We start from the raw sequence: 24,976 nt of genomic DNA, 5'->3' as shown, positions 1-24,976 counted from the left end.
CTTTCCAACAAGTCAGTTCGTAAAATTTTGGCCCTGCTAGTGCTGTCCCGGTCAACTGTATGTGCTGTTATGCTGAAGTGAAAACGTCTAGGAGCAACAACGGCTCAGCCGCGAAGTGGTAGTCCACACAAGCTCACAGAACGGGACCGTCGAGTGCTGAAGCGCGTAGCGCGTAAAAATCTTGTGTACTAGGTTGCAACACTCACTACCGAGTTCCAAATTGCCTCTGGAAGCAACGTCAGCAAAAAAACTGTTAGGCATGAGCTTCATGAAATGGGTTTCCATGGCTGAGCAGCCGCACACAATCCTAAGATCACCATGTGCAATGCCAAGCGGCTGGAGTGGTGTTAAACTTGCCGCCATTGGACTCTGGAGCAGTGGAAATCACGCTTCACCATCTGACAGTCCGACAGACAAATCTGGGTTTGGCGGATGCCAGGAGATGGCTACCTGCCCGAATGCATAGTGCCAACTGTAAAGTTTGGTGGAGGAGGAATAATGGTCTGGGGCTGTTTTTCATGGTTCGGGCTAGGCCGCTTAGTTCCAGTGAAACGGCGAGCTTTACACCACTCCAGCTGACGATTAGCATTGCGCATGGTGATCTTAGGCTTGTGTGCGGCTGCTTGGCCATGGAAACCCATTTCATGAAGCTCCCGACGAACAGTTCTTGTGCTGATGTTGCTTCCAGAGGCAGTTTGGAACGCAGTAGTGGATGTTGCAACAGAGGACAGACGATTTTTACGCGCTACGGGCTTCAGCACTCAGTGGTCCTGTTCTGTGAGTTTGTTGGCCTATCACTTCGTGGCTGAGTCGTTGTTGCTCCTAGACGTTTCCACTTCACAATAACAGTACTTACAGTTGACCAGGACAGCACTAGCAGGGCAGTAATTTGATGAACTGACTTGTTGGAAAGGTGGCATCCTATGACAGAGCCACATTGAAAGTAATTGAGCTCTTCAGTAAGGCCATTCTACTGCCAATGTTTGTCTATGGAGATTGCACGGAGGTGTGCTCGATTTTATACACCTGTCAGTAATGAGTGTGGCTGAAATAGCCGAATCCACTAATTTGAAGGGGTGTCCACATACTTTTGTACAAATATTGTATCATGCACATTGATACCTTGCTAGCAAACGTCTTTGCCAACTGATGGTTTTATAGTATCATCAGACGGTTATCTAAAGAGGACTAATCGTAGCAAAACATGCTCAACATAAATGTCCAACAAGATGTTGTAGCCTATAGCTTTTGTGACTCCAAGGCTTGCATAATTGCGCACAGGCACATCTGGAAAAGAGAGAATATATGTAGCTGAAGAAGCTCATTCATATTAACCCATAATTCGTTGGCTAAATATTAGGCCTAATATTGCATTAAATGCATTTCTGTGAAGCTTCGTGATTGACAAGGACTAACTGCGATTCCTGAGAGTTCTGTGGCGCCGCTAAGAGGAGAGTGTTTACGTTCTAAGTGGCAATGAGAAGTGTGTGTGTGTGGTGCCAGTGTTTACGTTCTAAGTGGCAGTACCCTGTTAGAAAGTGCTTATCCCCCTCCAGCTGGGTGGGAGATTGGCTGCCATGTTCCTCTCAGTCGCAGGTGAGCCTGTAATTGTTTGCAGCGGTAGGATTGCAGCCCGAGGCGCTGTGCACTGACAGATCCCCCTCTCTCTTGCTCTCATTCTTTCTCTCACTTTCTGTCTGTCGCTCCTTCTCTATCCTCTCTCTCGGTTCCTTTCTCTGTCTCTCTTTTTTACATTTACATTTCAGTCATTAATCAGAGGAGTGCTACTTGGGAGCCTCACAGCCACCAACTCTTCATTCTTCTGTAATGATGGGATCCTCTCCTGGAGTTGTCTCGAAAAGCCGACCCTATTCAACAGTGACTAGGGTCTGGTTTCAATGATGGACTCTTTTGGCAACTTTGATATGGGAAAATAAATTGTTCCGGGGTAGGTCCTCTTCAGACAGACAACCCTCCCAACAAATCATGAGGCAGACATGCCTGAACGTTGCGATTCAAAACCAAAGTTTGCAGACAAAACCTTTGCAGTGGTAGTTGGTGCCAGCTAGCCACTTGTGAAATTCTCTCATTAAAAATAACCCCCGTGATCTACATCTTACTAGCTACTTTTTAAAATTGTATTCAAGCGGTTAAAGGAGTCACATAGGCAGTGACGTAGTTTGTCTATGTCAAAAAAGTCCATCATTGAAACCAGACCCGAGTCACTGTTGCCTGGGGTCAGGTTTACGAGACTACTCCTAGAGGGCCAGAGAAAGGAGAAAAGGAGAGTGGGAGATGGAGAAAAGGAGGACAGAGGGCCTGTTGTTGGCAGCAGCACTACTCTGCTCTGTGTGAGTCCATGGGTGGCTGAAGGAAACCCAAAGGTTAGAGTAGAAGACGGGAGAGGAGAGAAGAGAAGAAGAGAGGATGGAGGAGTGGAGAGAGGATGGAGAAATGAAAGGAGAGGGGGAGAGGAATGCGTAAGAGAAGAGGAGAAAGAGAAGGAGCTAGGGGAAGAGAAGAGAAGAGGGGGAGCAGAGAGTTCTTCTTTTCGGAGAGGGCAGCCAGTCGGTCACTGCGGGCGTCTGTCTTTTTAAACCCTCTCCTCTACACAACAAGGCTTTTACTGTGTCAGTGCTCTCATCCAGAAACACTTAGGTTAAATACAGCCTCACACATCTGTTCCCATGTTAATGTCTCCTCTCTGCTCCTCTCCTCTCCGGTCCTCTCCGCTCCTCTCCGCTCCTCTCTAAACTAATCAAAGCCCTTCCAGGGGTCCTACACTACTCTGTCTGTATGCTGCTTGGCCTTGTGAGAGGATGAATGGGGAGTGAGGCCTACACAACCAAATCAGTCTCGTGCTATTGGCTCCATTGGCTGGTGTTGATGTGATGATGTAGAACCAAACAAACGACACTGTCTGTCTGCAGTCCCACTCCATTATCCTCTGCAGAGGGAGCCCATGTGTTCTATGTGTGTGTGTGTGTGTGTGTGTGTTCTGTTCTGAGGGGCTGCGTTAACTATCCTCTCTGGTGTATGTTTAATGGGGTTAATTGAGTCGTTTTAGATCACTGGTTGACTAACTGGCCTGCTGGTGTAGCCTTATCAGTAAAGACTCATGCTATACAACTAGCTGTGCATTAAAGGGATTCAATGGGCTCTGAATGTATAGAACACACGCTGTGAGTGATTAGTACTAGGCCCATGTCTGGTGTTTGCCGCGAGGGCTGTTGAGTGAAGTCAAGTGTGTGTGTGTGTGTGTGTGTGCGTTGTGGAGCACTGTGCGTTAAGATGATTAGCCTACAGCAGAGCAGCACCGATAGAGATCCTTCTTACAGGGGACCCAACTGCTGCTGCTGTGCCACACACTCAGCCACAGACACACAGAGCAGAACAAGGGAAGGTCCTAAATGGACCTTATCAGTTAGTGGCAGTCAACCTAAACTGACACGCTCAACTGTTGTCCCTGACTATTGGTTAGCTAGATCATATCAGGCTTAGGTCATGTCGGGATACACCCAGGCTGTAACCCAGACCAACAAGGGCTTGCCCACATATGTGTCAACCTTTTTGTGTGTGGCTGTAAGAAGAAAAACAAGTTGAGGAAGAGAGAAAAAGAGAGAGGGAGAGAGGGCATCAATACGACAATGTTACTTGTTCTCTTGTCAGCCAATCTCCCTCAGACAGACAGAGAGAGGCTGGCTTAGGGCTGGGCGATATGGCCTGAAAATCATATCTCGGTTTTCTCAAACTAATGGGCGATTTGTGATATATATCTTGATTTTGTCAAATGTTTTCTCTAAATACGCTTTGTTGCACAATGAAATAATCGAATGAATTCAGGGCTTGTCAACTCATACCTATGCTAAATATAAGCTTTCCACAATCAGTAATTTAATGTAAATAATGTAATTATTTTATCAAAATAGTTTACCCTGTGTTTTGCAATAATCACTGATCTGGCTTTCAAGTCTGTCAGTGCCCTTTTTGTTACAAATGTAACCAGAACCATGCACAATGCAGGCCTAGACAACTATTTGCTTGTTAGCAAGGTAGACTTAGCCTGTTCATTTTGTTTAGATGTTGAAATCAAATGGCCTACCTGGGTAAGAAGATGCTTATTTCCCAGAATGAGAACGAGTTGCCAATTCCTTATATAAATGCGTATTTTTATATGCTCATTGCACATTTATAAAACACAGATTAGACAGCTAGCATGAATTTTCCACAATAATGTTAATTGATACTCCCGTTTTAGTAGGGTCTGCTCCGTTCTAAATTTTGGCAGTTGAGACATAAAAAGGGTATCGTTAGAAGGGGAATCGACCGATTCTGTTGGACCAAACCTCAAATGCTAATACAGAGTTGAAACTGCTTGTTGTCAGAGAGGAAGACATGATCTTTCATCTTTGTTGCTGTGAGTGACAGGGGGAAGGGCTCTGTGTCTGTGTGCGAGTGGGAAGATGCACAGTGCACACAGCACAGAAGGAGCGAAGGAGACAAGACCAAAAAGACATAAATGCAAAAAAACAAAAACAAAAAAACACATCACGCTAAAACATAATTTCGAATTCATTGAATTAATTCAGTATATCGCCCAGCCCTAGGCTGGCTGCTGGCTCTTTTATAGCTGTGTGGTTTCCATCTTGATGGAGTCATTTCCATGGTTAAGTGGCTGTCACCCAGTTCATTTTCCTCCAGTCTGTAGGCCTAATGAGTTCACTACGGGCAGCAGAGGACAGGACAGACTGCACGGGGCCAACTGCTGTAGGAGAGCCATTTGTATTATATTCACAGGAAGGCACACGCACGTATGCGTGCACGAGCGCACGCTTGTAGCACACACATACACACACATGCACACACACAATCTCACATACTCACACACACTCACAGGCAGGAAGGACTCACTGTGATGTACACTGACTATACAGAAACAGCTCTCCTCTCACTGGTGACTGGATGGAGGCTAGCTAGAATGTCTGGAAAAATGTCAGTGAATTCTTCACTCACATCAGCGAGTTTTCTCTTCAATCACAGTTTCAACAGGAGGGAATGATAGAGGCCTAACTTTGTGTCACTGCACAGTCAGTTGTTCTCAGAAATGTAGAAATGTCATCATACCGGTTACAGCATCTCTCTCTCCAAACTAGTAGGCCTAGTGTTAGGCAACTTCTATTATGTACTTAACTACATTCCCTTTAGTTTATGAATAGGTTCATTGTGTTTCAAATGAACATGTTAGGTGATACTGATTTCTCTCCATTCTCAAATGTTGTCGCCACCCACCCACCCACCCACCCACATCTCCCATCCCCCATTGTTGTTATGCAGACTATTATCTACATCCTGGTGAAGTTTTGCATAATGGTTCTTGAGTGGGCGAGGTCACTTCCTGTTGTGAGACTGTGACATGTGACATGGCCATATCTAGATAGTATCACGTTGAGTTTAAATGTAAACACAAAGTGAGCTTTTTCATAAAGTGGAGCCATTACAGCCTGGACCCAGATCTGTTTGTAAATCAAATGTATTTATAGAGCCCTTTTTACAACAGCAGTTGTCACAAAGTGCTTATACAGAAACCGAGCGTAAAACCCAGAGAACAAGCAATGCAGAAGTAGAGGCACAGTGGCTAGAAAAACCAGGAACCAGGCTCTGAGGGGTGCCCAGTCCTCTTCTGGCTGTGCCGGGTGGAGATTATAAAAGTACATGGCCATTAAGGCCAGATCGTTCTTCAAGATGTTCAAATGTTCCATTTCAACCTCTAAATGCTCGGCTATGAAAAGTCAAGTGACATTTACTCCTGATGTACTGACCTGTTGCAACCTCTACAACCACTGTGATTATTATTTGACCCTGCTGGTCATCTATGAACGTTTGAACATCTTGGAGAGAAATCTGGCCTTAATGGCCATGTATTGTTATAATCTCCACCCGGCACAGCCAGAAGGGGACTGGGCACCCCACAGAGCCTGGTTCCGCTCTATGTTTTTTCCTAGGTTTCTGCCTTTCTAGGGAGTTTTTCCTAGCCACCATGCTTCTACATCTGCATTTCTTGCTGTTTGGGGTTTTAGGCTGGGTTTCTGTATAGCACTTTGTGACATCTGATGTATAGCACTTTGTGACATCTGATGTATAAAGGGCTTTATAAATACAATTTGATTGATTGATAGGGTGGTTGGTTGGCTGGTTGGTGGGTGGTTGGTTGGCTGGTTGGTGGCTGGTGGTTGGTTGGTTGGCTGGTTGCGTTGCGTTGCGTGTGGCTGGTGCCTAGTTAAACCCATAAAGTGTCCCTGTAGCCTAGCTGTGGTATGTAAAGCTTTTATCTATAGCACAGCAGCACCCAGTCAGTCATACTGCAGCGCAGAGCAGCTAGATAGACTGTTGCAGAGTGTGTTAGGAGTCAGAGTGTCCTGGTTGATGGGTATTGATGATGGGTATTGAGACGCGGGGGACCCTAACGGCATTCCATACAGGACAGGACAGGGTGGGGAGGTTGGGTAGGGTTTCACCTCTGCTATACTGCTGTTGTTTACGACAAGAGGTTAAATCCCCAATGCATGTACCCTCTGACGCATGAAGCTGGAGTGTGTGTGATGTGTGTGTCCTGTCCTCCTGGGCATCTCTCCCTGGGCCTCCAGCCCTCCCCCTTGCCAGCCTGCCACGTGGCACAGCCTGGCATAGCTGCCCAGTTTACCTAATCCATGGGAATGGAGATTGTTTTCCAGGGAAACCACATTAGGAACATGGCTGGATTAATGCAGATGACCAGCGGGATTAACGGGTCAAACTTTACCCTGACTGACTCCCCTGGTTAATCTGTGATACATAGATGATAGTTGATGATTATGATGAATATGAATGATTATTCTGCTAGGCTGAATGGTTCCAATGACAGAGTAAAAGGAGCAGACGAGGTCAGAGAAAGGAGAGTACGGGGAGAGCTGACAGACAGATAGGATAGGCTTGAGTGGGCAGTGGAATCATTTAGGCTAGGTAAATCACACAAACTGGAGCAGAGCGTTTTTGAATATGTGCGTGTGGTGTGTTGGTGTATCTGTCTGTCAATGTGTGTATGTGTGTGTATCTGTCAGTGTGTGTGTATGTGTGCATATCAGCCTATAAAAACAAGCGTGGCATCATGAAATATGAATAAGACCCGACTGTTTCGTTTTTAGCTTTAGCTCATCTCCTCTTACTCTACCGGCAGACAAAGACTAGGCTCTAACCCCTACTGAGAGGTGAGTGTGTGTGTGTGTGTGTGTGTGTGTGTGTGTGTGTGTGTGTACGAATGAAAAAGAAAGGGAGTGTGTGCACAGGATCAGTTGAGCGCAGACGGGGAGTTGTAGATGAGACACAGGGGGTGTGAAGCTTTAACAAAAGGAGTAAGGGGGCGAAGAGGGGGCATGTACTACTGCAGCTGCAGGGTTTTTTCTGGATAAAAAAAAGGTGGTGGATGTGGCGGGGGGGCGTGGCAATGGGCGCGGCCGGCCTGTCTGCGCCACTGAATTCAGTCCCCATCTTGAGTGAAAATGTTGCTGTTTTTAATCAAATTTCCTGCAATTCTACATCATTTTCCATGAAGCTCAGAGAAGTCTGTGCAGTTTTAAAGCTAATTTCCTACAATTATGCTGTTGTCAGACAGAGGGGAACATTTAGGGTATTGTGGGGGAGGATCCTCATCAGGATGTTGGTATCAGCTACTATTGCCTGATTCTCTGTCAGCTCTAACAAAAGGAGGGGGCATGTACTGGGGGAACAATTTGGGGATAGTGGGGGTGGATCATCAAGCATGGTTTTGGTAGATAATATACCTGATTCTTTGTCTCGTAAATCTCAATGATCAGTCTTCCCCTTTGTCTCTCTCTCTCTCTCTCTCTCTCTCTCTCTCTCTCTCTCTCTCTCTCTCTCTCTCTCTGTCTCTCTGTCTCTCTGTCTCTCTGTCTCTCTCTCTCTCTCTCTCTCTCTCTCTCTCTCTCTCTCTCTCTCTCTCTCTCTCTCTCTCTCTCTCTCTCTCTCTCTCTCTCTCTCTCTTTGTCTCTCTCTCTCTCTCTCTCTCTCTCTCTCTCTCTCTCTCTCTCTCTCTCTCTCTCTCTCTCTCTCTTTGTCTCTCTCTTTGTCTCTCTCTTTGTCTCTCTCTCTCTTTGTCTCTCTCTCTCTTTGTCTCTCTCTCTTTGTCTCTCTCTCTTTGTCTCTCTCTCTTTGTCTCTCTCTCTTTCTCTCTCTCTCTCTCTCTCTCTCTCTCTCTCTCTCTCTCTCTCTCTCTCTCTCTCTCTCTCTCCCTCCCTCCATCTCCAGGTGAGACAGAGGGAAGCAGATCAGGTCTGTAGGCAGGGTGCTCTGAGGGGAGCGTATGAGGAGGAGTCAGAGAGCAGAGGAGACCCCTGACCTGTCCTGACAACACAGAGCTGCCCCGGCAACGCACCCGGGCCACACAAGGAGACTGACGAGGAGCACCCACTCCTTTCGCAGGCATGGTAAGTAGTGTGTGTGTGTGTGTGTGTGTGTTTCTGCTTGTGCAAGAGCTTCCTGTCAGAATGTGTAGGATGAGTGAGTATGAATATGAAGAGTTTAATTCCAAAACACAATATATACATTTTTCAGAAATGTTGGTACATTTACATGAATTAAAAACATATCTTGTGAAAGAGAGAGCTTTTATTTTTTCTTCTTACCATGACATGGGCTTGTGAAAAGACAGACATGATTTAAAACATACAGTACCAGTCAAAAGTTTGGACACACCTACTCATTCAAGGGTTTTCCTTTATTTTTACTATTTTCTACATTGTTGAATAATAGTGAAGACATCAAAACTATGAAATAACACATATGGAATCATGTAGTAACCAAAAAAATGTTAAACAAATCAAAATATATTTTATATTTGAAATTCTTCAAAGTAGCCACCCTTTGCCTTGATGACAGCTTTGCACACTCTTGGCATTATCTCAACCAGCTTCATGAGGTAGTCACCTGGAATGCATTTCAATTAACAGGTGTGTCTTGTTAAAAGTTAATTTGTGGAATTTCTTTCCTTCTTAATGCATTTGAGCCAATCAGTTGTGTTGTGACAAGGTGGGGGGGTATACTTTTACCCTATTTGGTAAAAGACCAAGTCCATATTATGGCAAGAACAGCTCAAATAAGCAAAGAGAAACGACAGTCCATCATTACTTTAAGACATGAAGGTCAGTCAATACAGAACATTTCAAGAATTTTTAAAGTTTCTTCAAGTGCAGTCTCAAAAACCATCAAGCGCTATGATGAAACTGGCTCTCATGAGGACCGCCACAGGAAAGGAAGACCCAGAGTTACCTCTGCTGCAGAGGATAAGTTCATTAGAGTTAACTGCACCTCAGATTGCAGCCCAAATAAATGCTTCACAGAGTTCAAGTAACAGACACATCAACTGTTCAGAGGAGACTGCGTGAATCAGGCCTTCATGGTCGAATTGCTGCAAAGAAACCACTACTAAAGGACACCAATAAGAAGACGAGACTTGCTTGGGCCAAGAAACATGAGCAATGGACATTAGACCTTTGGTGTAATGAGTCCAAATTTGAGATTTTTGGTTCCAACCGCCGTGTCTTTGTGAGACGCAGAGTAGGTGCATGGATGATCTCTACATGTGTGGTTCCCACCGTGAAGCATGTAGGAGGAGGTGTGATGGTGTGGGGGTGCTTTGCTAGTGACACTGTCTGTGATTTATTAAGAATTCAAGGCACACTTAACCAGCATGGCTACCACATCATTCTGTAGCGATACACCTTCCCATCTGGGTTGCGCTTAGTGGGACTATCATTTGTTTTTCAACAGGACAATGACCCAAAACACACTTCCAGGCTGTGTAAGGGCTATTTGACCAAGGAGAGTGATGGAGTGCTGCATCAGATGACCTGACCTCCACGATCACCCGACCTCAACCCAATTGAGATGGTTTGGGATGAGTTGGACCGCAGAGTGAAGGATAAGCAGCCAACAAGTGCTCAGCATATGTGGGAACTCCTTCAAAACTGATTGGCTCAAACGCATTAAGAAGGAAAGAAATTCCACAAATTAACTTTTAACAAGACACACCTGTTAATTGAAATGCATTCCAGGTGACTACCTCATGAAGCTGGTTGAGAGAATGTCAAGAGTGTGCAAAGCTGTCATCAAGGCAAAGGTGGCTACTTTGAAAAATATAAAATATATTTGGGTTTGTTTAACACTTTTTTGGTTACTACATGATTCCATATATGTTATTTCATAGTTTCGATGTCTTCATTATTATTCTACAATGTAGAAAATAGTAAAAATAAAGAAAAATCCTTGAATGAGTAGGTGTGTCTACATTTTTGACTGGTACTGTATATTTATTTATATTATTTTAGAGAGACAAATAATCATGTTTTGTGGCAAAACGTTATATAGCCTATCCACCTCAAACAACATAACTCATATAGAAAAAGTATTCCGATTTGGTTTTAAACAGTTACATGTAATAAAGTATCGACACATAATAAATAAATATTCAAATAATACATTTGTTTCAACTATATTGTCCCAACTCTCTAAACACATGGCTTTGGAAATACCGCATTTTGGTATGAAACAAGTGTGTCGGATATCGCGTTTAGCATAAAAACACATTTTAAAGCACATCTAAAGTCAATGTTTTAAAAGTATGAGAACAGCCATAATTCATACACATAGAAAGGGACCCATGAGCATTCATTTCAGACAGGGGCCCATGAGAATCCATTCCAGATGAAAAAATGCAAATGTGAAAAATGTTTTGGAATCAAACTCTTCATATGTTAATCTCTTCTGTTACACCACGAAAGCTGGTGACTATTTTCTACAGTAGGCATACATACAGCTCAATACAGTTCTTCCTCAGTAGAGAGTCTTGTTCAGTAGATCACAAACTGGGAAGTCTGCTGAATATCTTCAGCATAGATGCTTTTTATTTAGTATTTATTTAACATATTTTACCAGGCAGGTATATTAAGAACAAATTATTATTTACAATGACGGCCTGGCAAAAGGCCACCATATATGCTCACTAGATTGTGGTAATAATGAAGGTGGGAGGTGTGTAATATTACTCTGAGCAGTAAAGGACCAGTTCATATAGACTTGGGCCATGATAGGTCAATCTGATAAGAGTAGTGTGATGGTGAAACATTGCAGTGCAGATTGCTGTGTCAGTGAGAAGTAGTCTACCTGACGATGTAGCACTGTTGAACCTCAACAAAGAGCGGGGGAGAGGAGGAAAAAGAGAGAGAGGAGATGAACAGGGAGAAAGAGAGAGGACAAGAGAGGATGAGGTAGGGAGTCAGAGGAAGGAGAGAGAGGGGAATTAGAAAGGAGAGGACGAGAACAAGGGACAGAGAGAGGTGGAGGAAGAGAGAGAGAGAGCGAGAGAGAGAGATCAGGGATTGATTAATGGTCCCTACCCCTGACTCTAGAGTTGAGCCTCTGGGGAGTGCAGGCAGCACCATTTATTATTAAAAACTGGATGGGGGTTGGGGGGAGGCGAAGGGGTGGGCGGGGGGTTCAAAAATAACCCTTGATGATGAGGGCCGTGCTAACACTAGCTGGGCTGGTAAGGAAACACACACACACAAACGCGCACACACACAACATGGCTGGATGGCTGACTGGGGTGATGCAAGAGAGTGGGGGTGACCTTGGAGCTCAAACACTCTGCACTGCAAGGCCACAGCACAGCGCTCTGCTTCCTTATTGTCTTTTTGTTGGATTTTTCCCTCCATGTGTACACACCCAGATACACACAAACACACACACACACACACACACACACACACAATCCGTCTAGGATCTCCATCTCTATCGACTCTCCAGGGAAGGTGGGGCGACCTTGTTAATTTTCAGTTCCTTGTCAGCTTTGCTCTACCCAGGTAGTCAGTTAAATGGCACCAGGAGACAAGGCAAAGTCAGCGGATCTCTTTAACACCCTGAAGCCATAACTCTTTACTGCAGCCCATAAACGCTAATACTGAACACGGTCACATTACGAGGAGCAAAGGGCAAATATGAATATCATTAGCTTGGCTATCTGGGCCCGTATTCCAGAAGCGTCTAAAAGTGCTGATTTAGGATCAGGTCCCGCCTCTAATTCTTTATGATTTAAAAGGCAAAACCGATCCTAGATCAGAACTCCTACTCTGAGATGGTGTGTGTACGTGTGTGTGCCTGCCCTGCACAAGACTGTGTGTGCGCATGTGTTGCGCCTGCGCACGTGCGTGTGGTAATTTGAAAGGCTGTAAAAAACACAATAAAATGGGGCCATCTTTTGTGTAAGAGCTGCCAAGCGTAGTGCTGGTAAATCACAGGATGAATTTTTAATGCAATCTGCCCGGGGCTGTTCACATCCCTCTCCTCTCTCTGCCACGTCGCTCTTCTGCCCCGGACTATACATTCACCACACACATATCCTCCCTCACTGTGCACTCACTAAGCCACGCGACACACACACTCTACACAGGCATGATACACACAAGTGTGCGACACACACTACACATGCATGGCATGCACACAAACATTGTATACACAAACACTCCATACTCACATGATACACACCTCTGTGCTTTACACTCACTCTGGGAATGCTACACACATCACTGAACAGCGTGTGGATCAGTGGAGGCTGCTGAGGGGAGAACGGCTCATAATAATGTCTGGAACTGAGCGAATGGAATCATCAAACACATGGAAACCATGTATTTGATACCATTCCACTGATTCCGCTCCAGTCATTACCACGAGCCCGTACTCCCTAATTAAGGTGCCACCAACCTCCTGTGGTGTGTATATTGTTCCCAACAGACCAACACACTCTCTCACACTGCTCTCACTACACACTAGTTATTGTGTACACACACACACAATCTCCTGGCCTGCACACTTGTTTAGCCAGTTTATGGTGGAATAGCGAGGGGAAACATGGCTACCAGACCAGTAAGTAGGTATATAGCAACAACTTGGAGTGTGCATTGAACTGAAGATGTTATTATTCGAGGGCAGAGCACATTCACTATACAGCAGAGCTCCACATGTAGTATGCCGTCTAATGTGTTTATGTATTGTGGCTAACTGGTTGTAATTGGTGTGGTGTAATTGCAGAAGCAAGGGGAGCGCAGAGGCAAACACTCTGGGCAGTTGGCACACGTTCATACACACACGGACAGCAACAATAACCCACTAGGCACACACTGGTTGAATCAACGTTGTTTCCACTTCATTTCGATGACATTACGTTGAACCAACGTGGAATAGACGTTGAATTGACGTCTGTGCCGAGTGGGAACATACTCTCTCCGCAGAGTCCGCAGTGTAAACACAAGAACATGTACAGGGCTCGACATTCAGGTACATTTGCCAGTGGGACACCAGGCCAGTGCCAACTGAAAGATACTGGCCCGAATGAAAAAAATACTGGCCCTGGTCAGGATCGGACAGGAAAGCGAATGATGCGTGCATAATTTCAGGTGATTTTATTTTCATTTGTGCTGAGCAAGTAGCCTATACAGGGTTCATGCAGACATTGGCAAGTCAAATTCAACGACTTTCAATGTCTTTTTCAAGCATTTAATTGTAAGGACCTACATTTTAAATTTGTTGTAATAGCCTATAGAATAAAACTTCCCACAAAATGTAAGCAACAAAAGTACCACTTTAAGAATAATGATTTTGTTTTATAGGCCTTCCCAATTACATTATGCATTGACATTCACATTATTTTTACATTCTAAAATATGTCAGAATAATGTGGGCATTGCCTGACTAAATAGACTCCATGCTCCCGACACAAATGCACTAATGAAGTCTGTCCAAGTGGTAACTAGTCAGTCTCGCCATTTGAGATGTTGAAGAGTTATTTAGGGGTTATTGTATCATGTATCAGGAAAAAGCAAGCAGAAAACAGGTTTCCCTTTGTTATGGAACACTTGTATGGAAAACCAAGTTGAAACCAACATTCGATGTTGTCAGATTTTTAAGGTAGGCTATTCCATGATGACTGAATTGCGCATCGCAAATATTCAACCAAGACTTTTAGCTTTTGAAATACCTGGTTTGCATACCCATTATTTCCTTGGCATTTACCTGTATATATCATAACTTGGAGCATCTTTCCTACGGCTTTCTTACCCCTACCGCTGTCGATCTTCAACAAGCAGCTGTTTGAGAGCTGCGCGATCTCTCTGCCCGACAGATTATCTCAAACTAGGCTACAGTGGGGAAAAAAAGTATTTAGTCAGCCACCAATTGTGCAAGTTCTCCCACTTAAAAAGATGAGAGAGGCCTGTAATTTTCATCATAGGTACACGTCAACTATGACAGACAAATTGAGGAAAAAAAATCCAGAAAATCACATTGTAGGATTTTTAATGAATTTAATTGCAAATGATGGTGGAAAATAAGTATTTGGTCACCTACAAACAAGCAAGATTTCTGGCTCTCACAGACCTGTAACTTCTTCTTTAAGAGGCTCCTCTGTCCTCCACTCGTTACCTGTATTAATGGCACCTGTTTGAACTTGTTATCAGTATAAAAGACACCTGTCCACAACCTCAAACAGTCACACTACAAACTCCACTATGGCCAAGACCAAAGAGCTGTCAAAGAACACCAGAAACAAAATTGTAGACCTGCACCAGGCTGGGAAGACTGAATCTGCAATAGGTAAGCAGCTTGGTTTGAATAAATCAACTGTGGGAGCAATTATTAGGAAATGGAAGACATACAAGACCACTGATAATCTCCCTCGATCTGGGGCGCCACGCAAGATCTCACCCCGTGGGGTCAAAATGATCACAAGAACGGTGAGCAAAAATCCCAGAACCACACGGGGGACCTAGTGAATGACCTGCAGAGAGCTGGGACCAAAATAACAAAGCCTACCATCAGTAACACACTACGCCGCCAGGGACTCAAATCCTGCAGTGCAGACGTGTCCCCCCTGCTTAAGCCAGGACATGTCCAGGCCCATCTGAAGTTTGCTAGAGTGCATTTTGATGATCCAGAAGATGATTGGGAGAATGTCATATGGTCAGATGAAACCAAAATATAACTTTTTGGTAAAAACTCAACTCGTCGTGTTTGGAGGACAAAGAATGCTGAGTTGCATCCATACCTACTGTGATGCATGGGGGTGGAAACATCATGCTTTGGGGCTGTTTTTCTGCAAAGGGACCAGGACGACTGATCCGTGTAAATGAAAGAATGAATGGGGCCATGTATCGTGAGATTTTGAGTGAAAACCTCCTTCCATCAGCAAGGGCATTGAAGATGAAACGTGGCTGGGTCTTTCAGCATGACAATGATCCCAAACACACTGCCCGGGCAACGAATGAGTGGCTTCGTAAGAAGCATTTCAAGGTCCTGGAGTGGCCTCCAGATCTCAACCCCATAGAAAATCTTTGGAGGGAGTTGAAAGTCTGTGTTGCCCAGCGACAGCCCCAAAACATCACTGCTCTAGAGGAGATCTGCATGGAGGAATGGGCCAAAATACCAGCAACAGTGTGTGAAAACCTTGTGAAGACTTACAGAAAACGTTTGACCTGTGTCATTGCCAACAAAGGGTATATAACAAAGTATTGAGAAACTTTTGTTATTGACCAAATACTTATTTTCCACCATAATTTGCAAATAAATTCATTAAAAATCCTACAATGTGATTTTCTGGATTTTTTTTTCTCATTTTGTCTGTCATAGTTGACGTGTACCTATGAGGAAAATTACAGGCCTCTCTCATCTTTTTAAGTAGGAGAACTTGCACAATTGGTGGCTGACTAAATACTTTTTTTCCCCACTGTATATGTGTGTGGCTTGCGTTGCGTGTGATAAGTAATGGACATAACGAACTAACAGCTTCCGGAATTCATCAGTGTTTTAAAATCAATTATATAGACATTTACATTTTAGTCATTTAGCAGACGCTCTTATCCAGAGCGACTTACAGTTAGTGAATACATATTTTTTTTATACTGGCCCCCCGTGGGAATCGAACCCACAACCCTGGCGTTGCAAACGCCATGCTCTATCAACTGAGCTACATCCCTGCCGGCCATTCCCTCCCCTACCCTGGACGACGCTGGGCCAATTGTGCGCCGCCCATGAGTCTCCCGGTCGCGGCCGGCTGCGACAGAGCCTGGATTCGAACCAGGATCTCTAGTGGCACAGTTTGCACTGCGATGCAGTGCCTTAGACCACTGCGCCACTCAGGATAAAATATATCTTTATTACAATGTTTTTTTCACTGGCCCAAGCGGGCCACTGACGGGATGATCGACTGGCCCAGAGGGTTTCCAAAACCTCCCCGGGCCAGCTGGCAGCCCTGAATGTCAAGCCCTCATGTACACAGTGTCATCTCTCACAGATATACAGTGCATTCGGAAAGTATTCAGACCCCTTTACTTTTTCCACATTTTGTTACGTTACAGCCTTATTCTAAAATGGATTAAATCATTTCCCCCCCCCCTCGTCAATCTACACACAATACCCCATAATGACAAAGCAAAAACAGGTTTCTGGACATTTTTGCAAATGTCTAAAAAAATTAAATACTGAAATAACACATTTACATAAGTATTCAGACCCTTTACTCAGTACTTTGTTGAAACACCTTTGGCAGCGATTACAGCCTCGAGTCTTCTTCTATGATGCGAAGAAGCTTGGCACACCTGTATTTGGGGAGTTTCTCCCAATCTTCTCTGCAGATCCTCTCAGGTGGGATGGGGAACATCGCTGCACGGCTATTTTCAGGTCTCTCCAGAGATGTTAGATCGGGTTCAAGTCCGGTCTCTGGCTGGGCCACTCAAGGACATTCAGAGACTTGTCTCGAAGCCACTCCTGCGTTGTCTACGCTGTGAGCTTACGGTCGTTGTCCTGTTGGAAGGTGAACCTTCGCCCCAGTCTGAGGTTCTGAGTGCTCTGGACCAGGTTTTCATCAAGGATCTCTCTGTACTATGCTCCGTTCAGCTTTCCCTCGATCCTGACTAGTCTCCCAATCCCTGCCGCTGAAAAAAATCCCCACAGCATGATGATGCCACCACCATGCTTCACTGTAGGGATTGTGCCAGGTTTTCTCCAGACGTGACGCTTGACATTCAGGCCAAAGAGTTCAATCTTGGTTTCATCAGACCAGAGAATCTAGTTTCTCAGGTGCCTTTTGGCAAACTCCAAGCGGGCTGTCATGTGCCTTTTACTGAGGAGTGGCTTCCGTCTGGCCACTCTACCATAAAGGCCTGATTGGTTGAGTGCTGCAGAGATGGTTGTCCTTCTGGAAGGTTCTCCCATCTCCACAGAGGAACTCTGGAGCTCGGTCAGAGTGACCATCGGGTTCTTGGTCACCTCCCTGACCAAGGCCCTTCTCCCCCGATTGCTCAGTCGGTTTGGCCGGGCAGCCAGCTCTAGTTAGAGTCTTGGTGGTTCCAAACTTCTTCCATTTAAGAATGATGGAGGCCACTGTGTTTTTGGGGACCTTCAATGCTTTTTGTAATTATGGGGTATTGTGTATAGATTGATGAGGGAAAAAAATTATTGAATCAATTTTAGAATAAGGCTGTAACGTAACAAAATGTGAAAAAAGTCAAGGGGTCTGAATACTTTCTGAATGCACTGTATAGGCTACACACAGGTACACTGTGGTTCACCTTCAGTTCATATCCTTAACCACACACCCGATTCATATCCTTAACCACACACACGACCTATAGCTGTGATAGTGGTCGTTTGTGGTTTGCCTGTAGATATAGTTGAATGAGTGTCTCTGGACTGTTGATGAGACTGGTTCAACACAGCAAGCAAGTGAGGGACAGTTCCCTGTTTTACATTTACATTTAAATAATTTAGCTGACGCTCTTATCCAGAGCGACTTACAAATTGGTGCATTCAACTTAGGATAGGCAGTGGGACAACCACCCTTTTTTTTATGGGTGGGTGGGTGGGGGGGGGTGGGTAGAAGGATTTACTGTTATACTATTCCAGGTATTCCTTAAAGAGGTAGGGTTTCAAGTGTCTCCGGAAGGTGGTCAGTGACTCCGCTGTCTTGGCGTCGTGGGGGAGCTTGTTCCACCATTGGGGTGCCAGAGTAGCGAATAGCTTTGACTGGGCTGAGCGGGAACTGTGCTTCCGTAGAGTTAGGGGGGCTGGCAGGCCAGAGGTTGATGAACGTAGTGCCCTCGTTTGGGTGAAGTATCAGAGCCTGAAGGTAAGGAGGTGCCGTTCCCCTCACAGCTGCGTAGGCAAGCACCATGGTTTTGTAGTAGATGCGAGCTTCAACTGGAAGCCAGTGGAGTGTGCGGAGGAGCGGGGTGACATGAGAGAACTTGGGAAGGTTGAACACCAGACAGGCTGCAGCGTTCTGGATAAGTTGTAGCGGTTTAATGGCACAGGCAGAGAGCCCAGCCAACAGCGAGTTGCAGTAATCCAGACGGGAGATGACAAGTGCCTGGATTAGGACCTGTGCCGCTTTCTGTGTAAGGTAGGGTCGTACTCTGCGAATGTTGTAGAGCATGAACCTGCAGGATCGGGTCACCGCTTTGATGTTAGCAGAGAACGACAGGGTGTTGTACAGGGTCACGCCAAGGTTCTTTGCACTCTGGGAGGAGGACACAATGGAGTTGTCAACCGTGATGGCGAGATCATGGAGCGGGCAGTCCTTCCCCGGGGAAGAGCAGCTCCGTCTTGCCGAGGTTCAGCTTGAGGTGGTGATACGACATCCACACTGATATGTCTGGCAGAGATGTGATTCGCCACCTGGTTATCAGAAGGGGGAAAGGAGAAAATGAATTGTGTGTTGTCTGCGTAACAATGATAGGAGAGACCATGTGAGGATATGACAGAGCCAAGTTACTTGGTGTATAGAGAGAATAGGAGAGGGCCTAGAACTGAGCAGCGCCGGAGATGCCCAACTCGGAGAGGGTGGAGAGGAGGATCTGATGGTTCACAGTATCAAAGGCAGCAGATAGGTCTAGAAGGATAAGAGCAGAGGAGAGAGAGTTAGCTTTAGCAGTGCAGAGAGCCTCCGTGACACAGAGAAGAGCAGTCTCAGTTGAATGACCAGTCTTGAAACCTGACTGGTTTGGATCAAGAAGGTCATTCTGAGAGAGATAGCAGGAGAGTTGGCTAGAGACGGCACGCTCAAGAGTTTTGGAGAGAAAAGAAAGAAGGGAGACTGGTCTGTAGTTGTTGACATCGGAGGGATCGAGTGTAGGTTTTTTGAGGAGGGGTGCAACTCTCGCTCTCTTGAAGACGGAAGGGACATAGCCAGCGGTCAAGGATGAGTTGATGAGCGAGGTGAGGTAAGGGAGAAGGTCTCCGGAAATGGTTAGGAGAAGAGAGGGGGATAGGGTCAAGTGGGCAGGTTGTTGGGCGGCCGGCCGTCACAAGTCGCAAGATTTCATCTGGAGAGAGAGGGGAGAAAGAAGTCAAAGCATAGGGTAGGGCAGTGTGAGCAGGACCAGCGGTGTCATTTGACTTAATGGATGAGGATCGGATGTCGTCAACCTTCTTTTCAAAATGGTTGACGAAGTCATCCACAGAGAGGGAGGAGAAGGTGGCAAAAAGCTTCCTAGGTTTAGAGGCAGAGGCTTGACATTTAGAGTGGTAGAAAGTGGCTGTGTCAGCAGAAACAGAGGAAGAAAATGTAGAGAGGAGGAAGTGAAAAGATGACAGGTCCGCAGGGAGTCTAGTTTTCCTCCATTTCCGCTCGGCTGCCCGGAGCACTGTTCTGTGAGCTCGCAATGAGTCGTCAAGCCATGGAGTAGGAGGGGAGGACCGAGCCGGCCGGGAGGATAGGGGACATAGAGAGTCAAAAGATGCAGAAAGGGAGGAAAGGAGGGTTGAGGAGGCAGAATCAGGAGATCGGAGGGAGAAGGATTTAGCAGAGGGAAGAGATGATAGGATGGAAGAGGAGAGAGTAGCGGGAGAGAGAGAGCGAAGGTTGCGACGGCACATTACCATCTGAGTAGGGGCAGAGTGAGTAGTTTTGGAGGAGAGCGAGAGAGAAAAGGATACAAAGTAGTGGTCGGAGACTTGGAGGGGAGTTGTAGTGAGATTAGTAGAAGAACAGCATCTAGTAAAGATGAGGTCAAGCGTATTGCCTGCCTTGTGAGTAGAGGGGGACGGTGAGAGGGTGAGGTCAAAAGAGGAAAGGAGTGGAAAGAAGGAGGCAGAGAGAAATGAGTCAAAGGCAGACATAGGGAGGTTAAAAGTCACCCAGAACTGTGAGGGGTGAGCCATCCTCAGGAAAGGAACTTATCAAGGCGTCAAGCTCATTGATGAACTCTCCAAGGGAACCTGGATGGCGATAAATGATAAGGATGTTAAGCTTGAATGGGCTAGTGACTGTGACAGCATGGAATTCAAATGAGGAGATAGACAGATGGGTCAGGGGGAAAAGAGAGAATGTCCACTTGGGAGAGATGAGGATTCTTGTGCCACCGCCGCGCTGACCAGATGCTCTCGGGGTATGTGAGAACACATGATCAGATAAGGAAAGAGCATTTAGGAGTAGCAGTGTTTTCTGTGGTAATCCATGTTTCCGTCAGCGCCAAGAAGTCGAGGGACTGGAGGGTAGCATAGGCTGAGAGGAACTCTGCCTTGTTGGCTGCAGAACGGCAGTTTCAGAGGCTGCCGGAGACCTGGAACTCCACGTGGGTCGTGCGAGCAGGGACCACCAGATTAGAGTTGCAGCAGCCACACAGTGTGAAGTGTTTGTATGGCCTGTGCAGAGAAGAGAGAACAGGGATAGACAGACACATAGTTGACAGGCTACAGAAAAGGCTACAATAATGCAAAAGAGATCGGAATAAAATTAACTAAACATCTGGGGAAGCGAGAGAGCGGGGCCTCCCTCACTTACCTTTCACTGAAACACTCAAATATAACTCTCCCAACTTCCACTTTAGAAATTATAATTGTTGTAAACTACAGCGGTTCAATGTTTTCTAGGAATAACTTTCTAACTTAGTTTATTCAGCTAGCTAACTTGGTACAGTATTCTTCCGTGAAAACCGCCCAGGGCACCATATCCTATGACGCCATAGCTAACTAGCATGCTAGCATCCAATAAAACACGGTTTAGCACCAATAATTGGTTACAACAAACTACCAATAGTGTGTTAACACACTAAACAGATCATTCATGTCCGTGTCTAGTTCCTTTCATAACGCAGAAATAATTAAATGTTGGCTAGCTAGCACAAAGTCAGTCATGCTAGCTACACAAGTGGACTACACATCTCGAATGTTCAGAAAGTGAAGCTTTACGTTGCAAAATTCTCATTGACTAAAATGATATTGTATTTAGTTGCTACAGTACTGCTATCTGGTAGTGTTGGCTAGCTAGCAATGGCTGCAGTGTTTACTTTTACCTTAAGCTTATGCCTCTAACCTCCCCTTCACTCACACCTGTGGTTGTGTGTAGTTGTGTGTGGTTGTGTGTTATTTATATTTGTGGGCTGTGGGACAGGACATCCCAAATCCAGAGCCAGTTAGTCAGACTGAGACCAGTCCCCTCCCCTGTGTGTAGTAGATTGTTGACAGTTGTCCCCAGTGTGCTATAGATACCAGACTAGTTGACAGGGCTGTGTGTATGTGTCTGTGGCTGTGTGTGTGTGTGTGTAGATAGTTGACAGTGAAAAAAATAATTGTGTGTGACCAAGTGGTGACGACTCCCAGTGGACTACTATTTCAACACTCTGTTAAAAAGGCATTAAACTTGTCTAATGTAGAGGATCTGTTGTTGACAATATTACTGTATGTGTTGTGGGGGAAACATTTAAGGCCCTTTCAGGCTCTTCTACATAAGTAGCTCCTCCTTATACATTATTTATGCCACGTCTATGAAGTGCAAGAATAAAGCTTATTTTAAAGTTTAAATTGTACTTTTTAAATTCAGTTTGAAGTTTCAGTGTGTTAAAATTGAGCAAAATTCCTGTATTTCAGCAAATTTTTCAGTCTCAGGAGGTGTGCTCTTCAATCCTCTGTGATAGTAAACTAATTTCTAATTCATTACTCCTCATCCTGCCTGTGATTGGATAGATGTCTCAGTAACATATTGGATGAGGGACCTCTGGGACTCATGGCGGGCGGGAGGGCGGGGTGGTTGACGACGACAGCTGTCTTCGAGATGGAGTGTGTGCGAGATGGAGTGTGTGTGTGACAACGAGGTGGGATAAACCGAGCGTGTGCTACGAGATGGTGTGTGTGTCACCGCGAGGTAGCTGAAACTCATTAGTCTCATGCAGGGCCATTGCGCTGCAGCGACGTCTCATTCACCAAGTAATCAGTGTGTGTGTGCGTGTTTGTGTGTAAGTAGAATTATCATCTTGGTTCCCATCCCTGTGTCTAATATAAAAGCCCAGAAGCCCATCACATGAGGCTAGCCTAGCCAGCTGGTAAAGTAGGTATCAGATTATAAAGGCAGCAGATTTACCTGCAGCGTGTGGTTGCCACCACCTACATTACACCTTTGTGGCCCTTAAACCCGGGTTCCTTCAGCTTTTACTGATGTTTTATAGTGTTTTATAACTGTTACGGCTCACATTAGAAACGCCTCATAAACTCTACTACTGGGAGCCTGTTAAACACAGCACCGTACAGAGCAGGAAGACACGCACGCACGCACACACACACACACTTCACACACACACACTTCACACACACATACACACACACACACACACACACACACACACACACACACACACACACACACACACACACACACACACACACACACACACACACACACACTGTGATATAATATTAGAGTGTATGAATGGAGACTAATGGTAGAGCAGGAAAATTGACCTCCGCTATACATGCTGTATCACGCCCCTGGAATTACGCACGCACATGCGCGCACACACACACAAACACACACACGTACACACACACACACACACACACACACACACACACACACACACACACACACACACACACACACACACACACACACACACACTAAAGCCTCTCCTCTTCATTTAGAAAAGAAAAACACTAAAGCAGCATGTGCACCCAAATGGGGATGGAATGAAAAGGTTGCAGTGTTACTCCTGATTAGAACAAAAATTCCGTTGACCTTTGTGTAAGCAGTCCTGTTTCTGTCCTACTACCTTTGTCCTCTGGAAAATGTCACAGTGTAAATTAGGCTGGAGTTTGCTACTTCTGTTCTGCTGTGGCAGTGATTTCTAGAGGATTGATAGTAAGGAGCGACATGTCATCCTCTCTGCTACTCTAAAGGTCAGGACACAAGCAGTGTTTGGGTGAGGAGGATAGAGTAAAACGTGTACGGGATGGTGATAAAACATGACATGTCGTCGATTAATACTGACTTTAAATATGTCGTTAATGTTATTGAGAAGATAAGATATCAATCATGTCATGCTAAACTTGTCAAACTTGTTAGGCTACACCAAATGGCACGAACAGAGTGGATTCTGATATACATAAGGATTTGATGTAGAGCAGAGGAGCCATGTTTTTATTTAAAATAAATGTATTTTCCTACTAGCACTGCCTTTGCTACTTTATTGAGGGAAAATCTACGTACCCGCTGCGATTGTGATATGTGGTTGTCTCACCCAGCTATGTAGATAGATATGAATTTGTAATAGATAAGAGAATGGGGCCAGTTCCCCCAGCACTGCTGGTCCCTCCTCCCCCTCCTCCCCCTTAGCAGTGTGGGTGAGTCAGGGGGAGGCTGGAATTGAACTCGGCTTGATTGAGGATGTTTAGGAGGGGTGGCTGACAGTGTGAGGTGGTGGGGTCGCTGCCATCAGATGGAGGCTGTCATTGGCTTTAAATTGATGTCCCACCCATAAGGATGATACATTTGCTGGCAACACATACAGTGCCTTCAAAAAGTATTCATACCCCTTGACTTATTACACGTTTTGTTGTGTTACAGCTTGAATACAAAATTGATTAAATATGATTTTTTTCACACCCATCTACACACTATACCCCATAATGACAAAGTGAAAACATGTTTTTAGACATTTTAGCCAGGTAACTAGCGATTAGCATTAACGGCTAAAACGATTTAGCTAAAACCTGCTAAGAAAAGAAAAACTAGCTGTTTGCAGATGTAAGAAACACAAACTAATAGTGTAATTATAGGACGCTTGTGGATTTATATTAAGAAGCAAAGTGGAAACAACATCGTTGTCATCAACACTGTTGCATGTGCTGCATTGACCATGCAGACTGAACGTAAGTGTCTTGTGGTCAAGCAACAACAAATGCGCTCCTTGAGTGACCGGGGGCGTGGTTAAGTCTGTGTGGAAAGCGGCATGGAGAGAGAGAGAGGGGAGAGAGATGACTCAAGTAAAGGTGTAAACTATAAAAAAATTACGTAACACATGGTATATCACATTTAACAAACCAAACATTAAAATACCGTTATAGAAGGTCAAGTAAAACCCAAACCGGTCCGTGCATCAATACCGGTATATACTAAAGTACGGTATACCGCCCAAGCCCTAGTTTAATCTGTGTTTGAAATTCACTGCTTGACTGAGGGACCTTACAGATAATTGTATATGTGGGGTACAGAGATGATGTAGTCATTAAAAAATAATGTTAAACATGCAACTTGTTATGTGACTTATTAAGCACATTTTTACTCCTGAACTTATTTAACAAAGGGGTTGAATACTTATTGACTCAAGACATTTCAGCTTTTACATTTTTAATGAATTTGTAAAAACATAATTCCACTTTGACATTATTGTGTATTTGTATACAGTGGCTTGCGAAAGTATTCACCACCCTTGGCATTTGTCCTATTTTTAACCTGGAATTAAAATAGATTTTTTTGGGTATTTGTATCATTTGATTTACACAACATGCCTACCACTTTGAAGATGCTAAATATATATATATATATTTTTTAAACAGCAAACTTGAGCGTGCATAACTATTCACCCCCCCCCCCCCCCCAAAGTCA

At 44.9% G+C, this 24,976-nt stretch overlaps 1 protein-coding gene across 5 annotated transcripts in view; it reads left to right on the top strand.

Moving 5' to 3' along the window:
* The window catches only part of LOC121582859 (spermatid perinuclear RNA binding protein), a 123,877-nt gene that overhangs the window by 62,652 nt on the left and 36,249 nt on the right, over positions 1–24,976 (top strand). For all 5 annotated transcript variants that reach the window (XM_041899003.2, XM_041899004.2, XM_041899002.2 and 2 more), the window contains one exon: positions 8,302–8,480. In XM_041899003.2, coding sequence (XP_041754937.1) covers positions 8,478–8,480 — 3 coding nt within the window. In that variant the 5' untranslated portion in view covers positions 8,302–8,477. The remainder of the gene's footprint in view (positions 1–8,301; positions 8,481–24,976) is intronic.

This window comes from Coregonus clupeaformis, chromosome 15, assembly GCF_020615455.1.
Source record: "Coregonus clupeaformis isolate EN_2021a chromosome 15, ASM2061545v1, whole genome shotgun sequence".
Taxonomy (NCBI): Eukaryota; Metazoa; Chordata; class Actinopteri; order Salmoniformes; family Salmonidae; genus Coregonus; species Coregonus clupeaformis.
The sequence above is the reverse complement of the archived record's forward strand: the minus strand, read 5'-3'. Positions and strand labels throughout refer to the sequence as shown.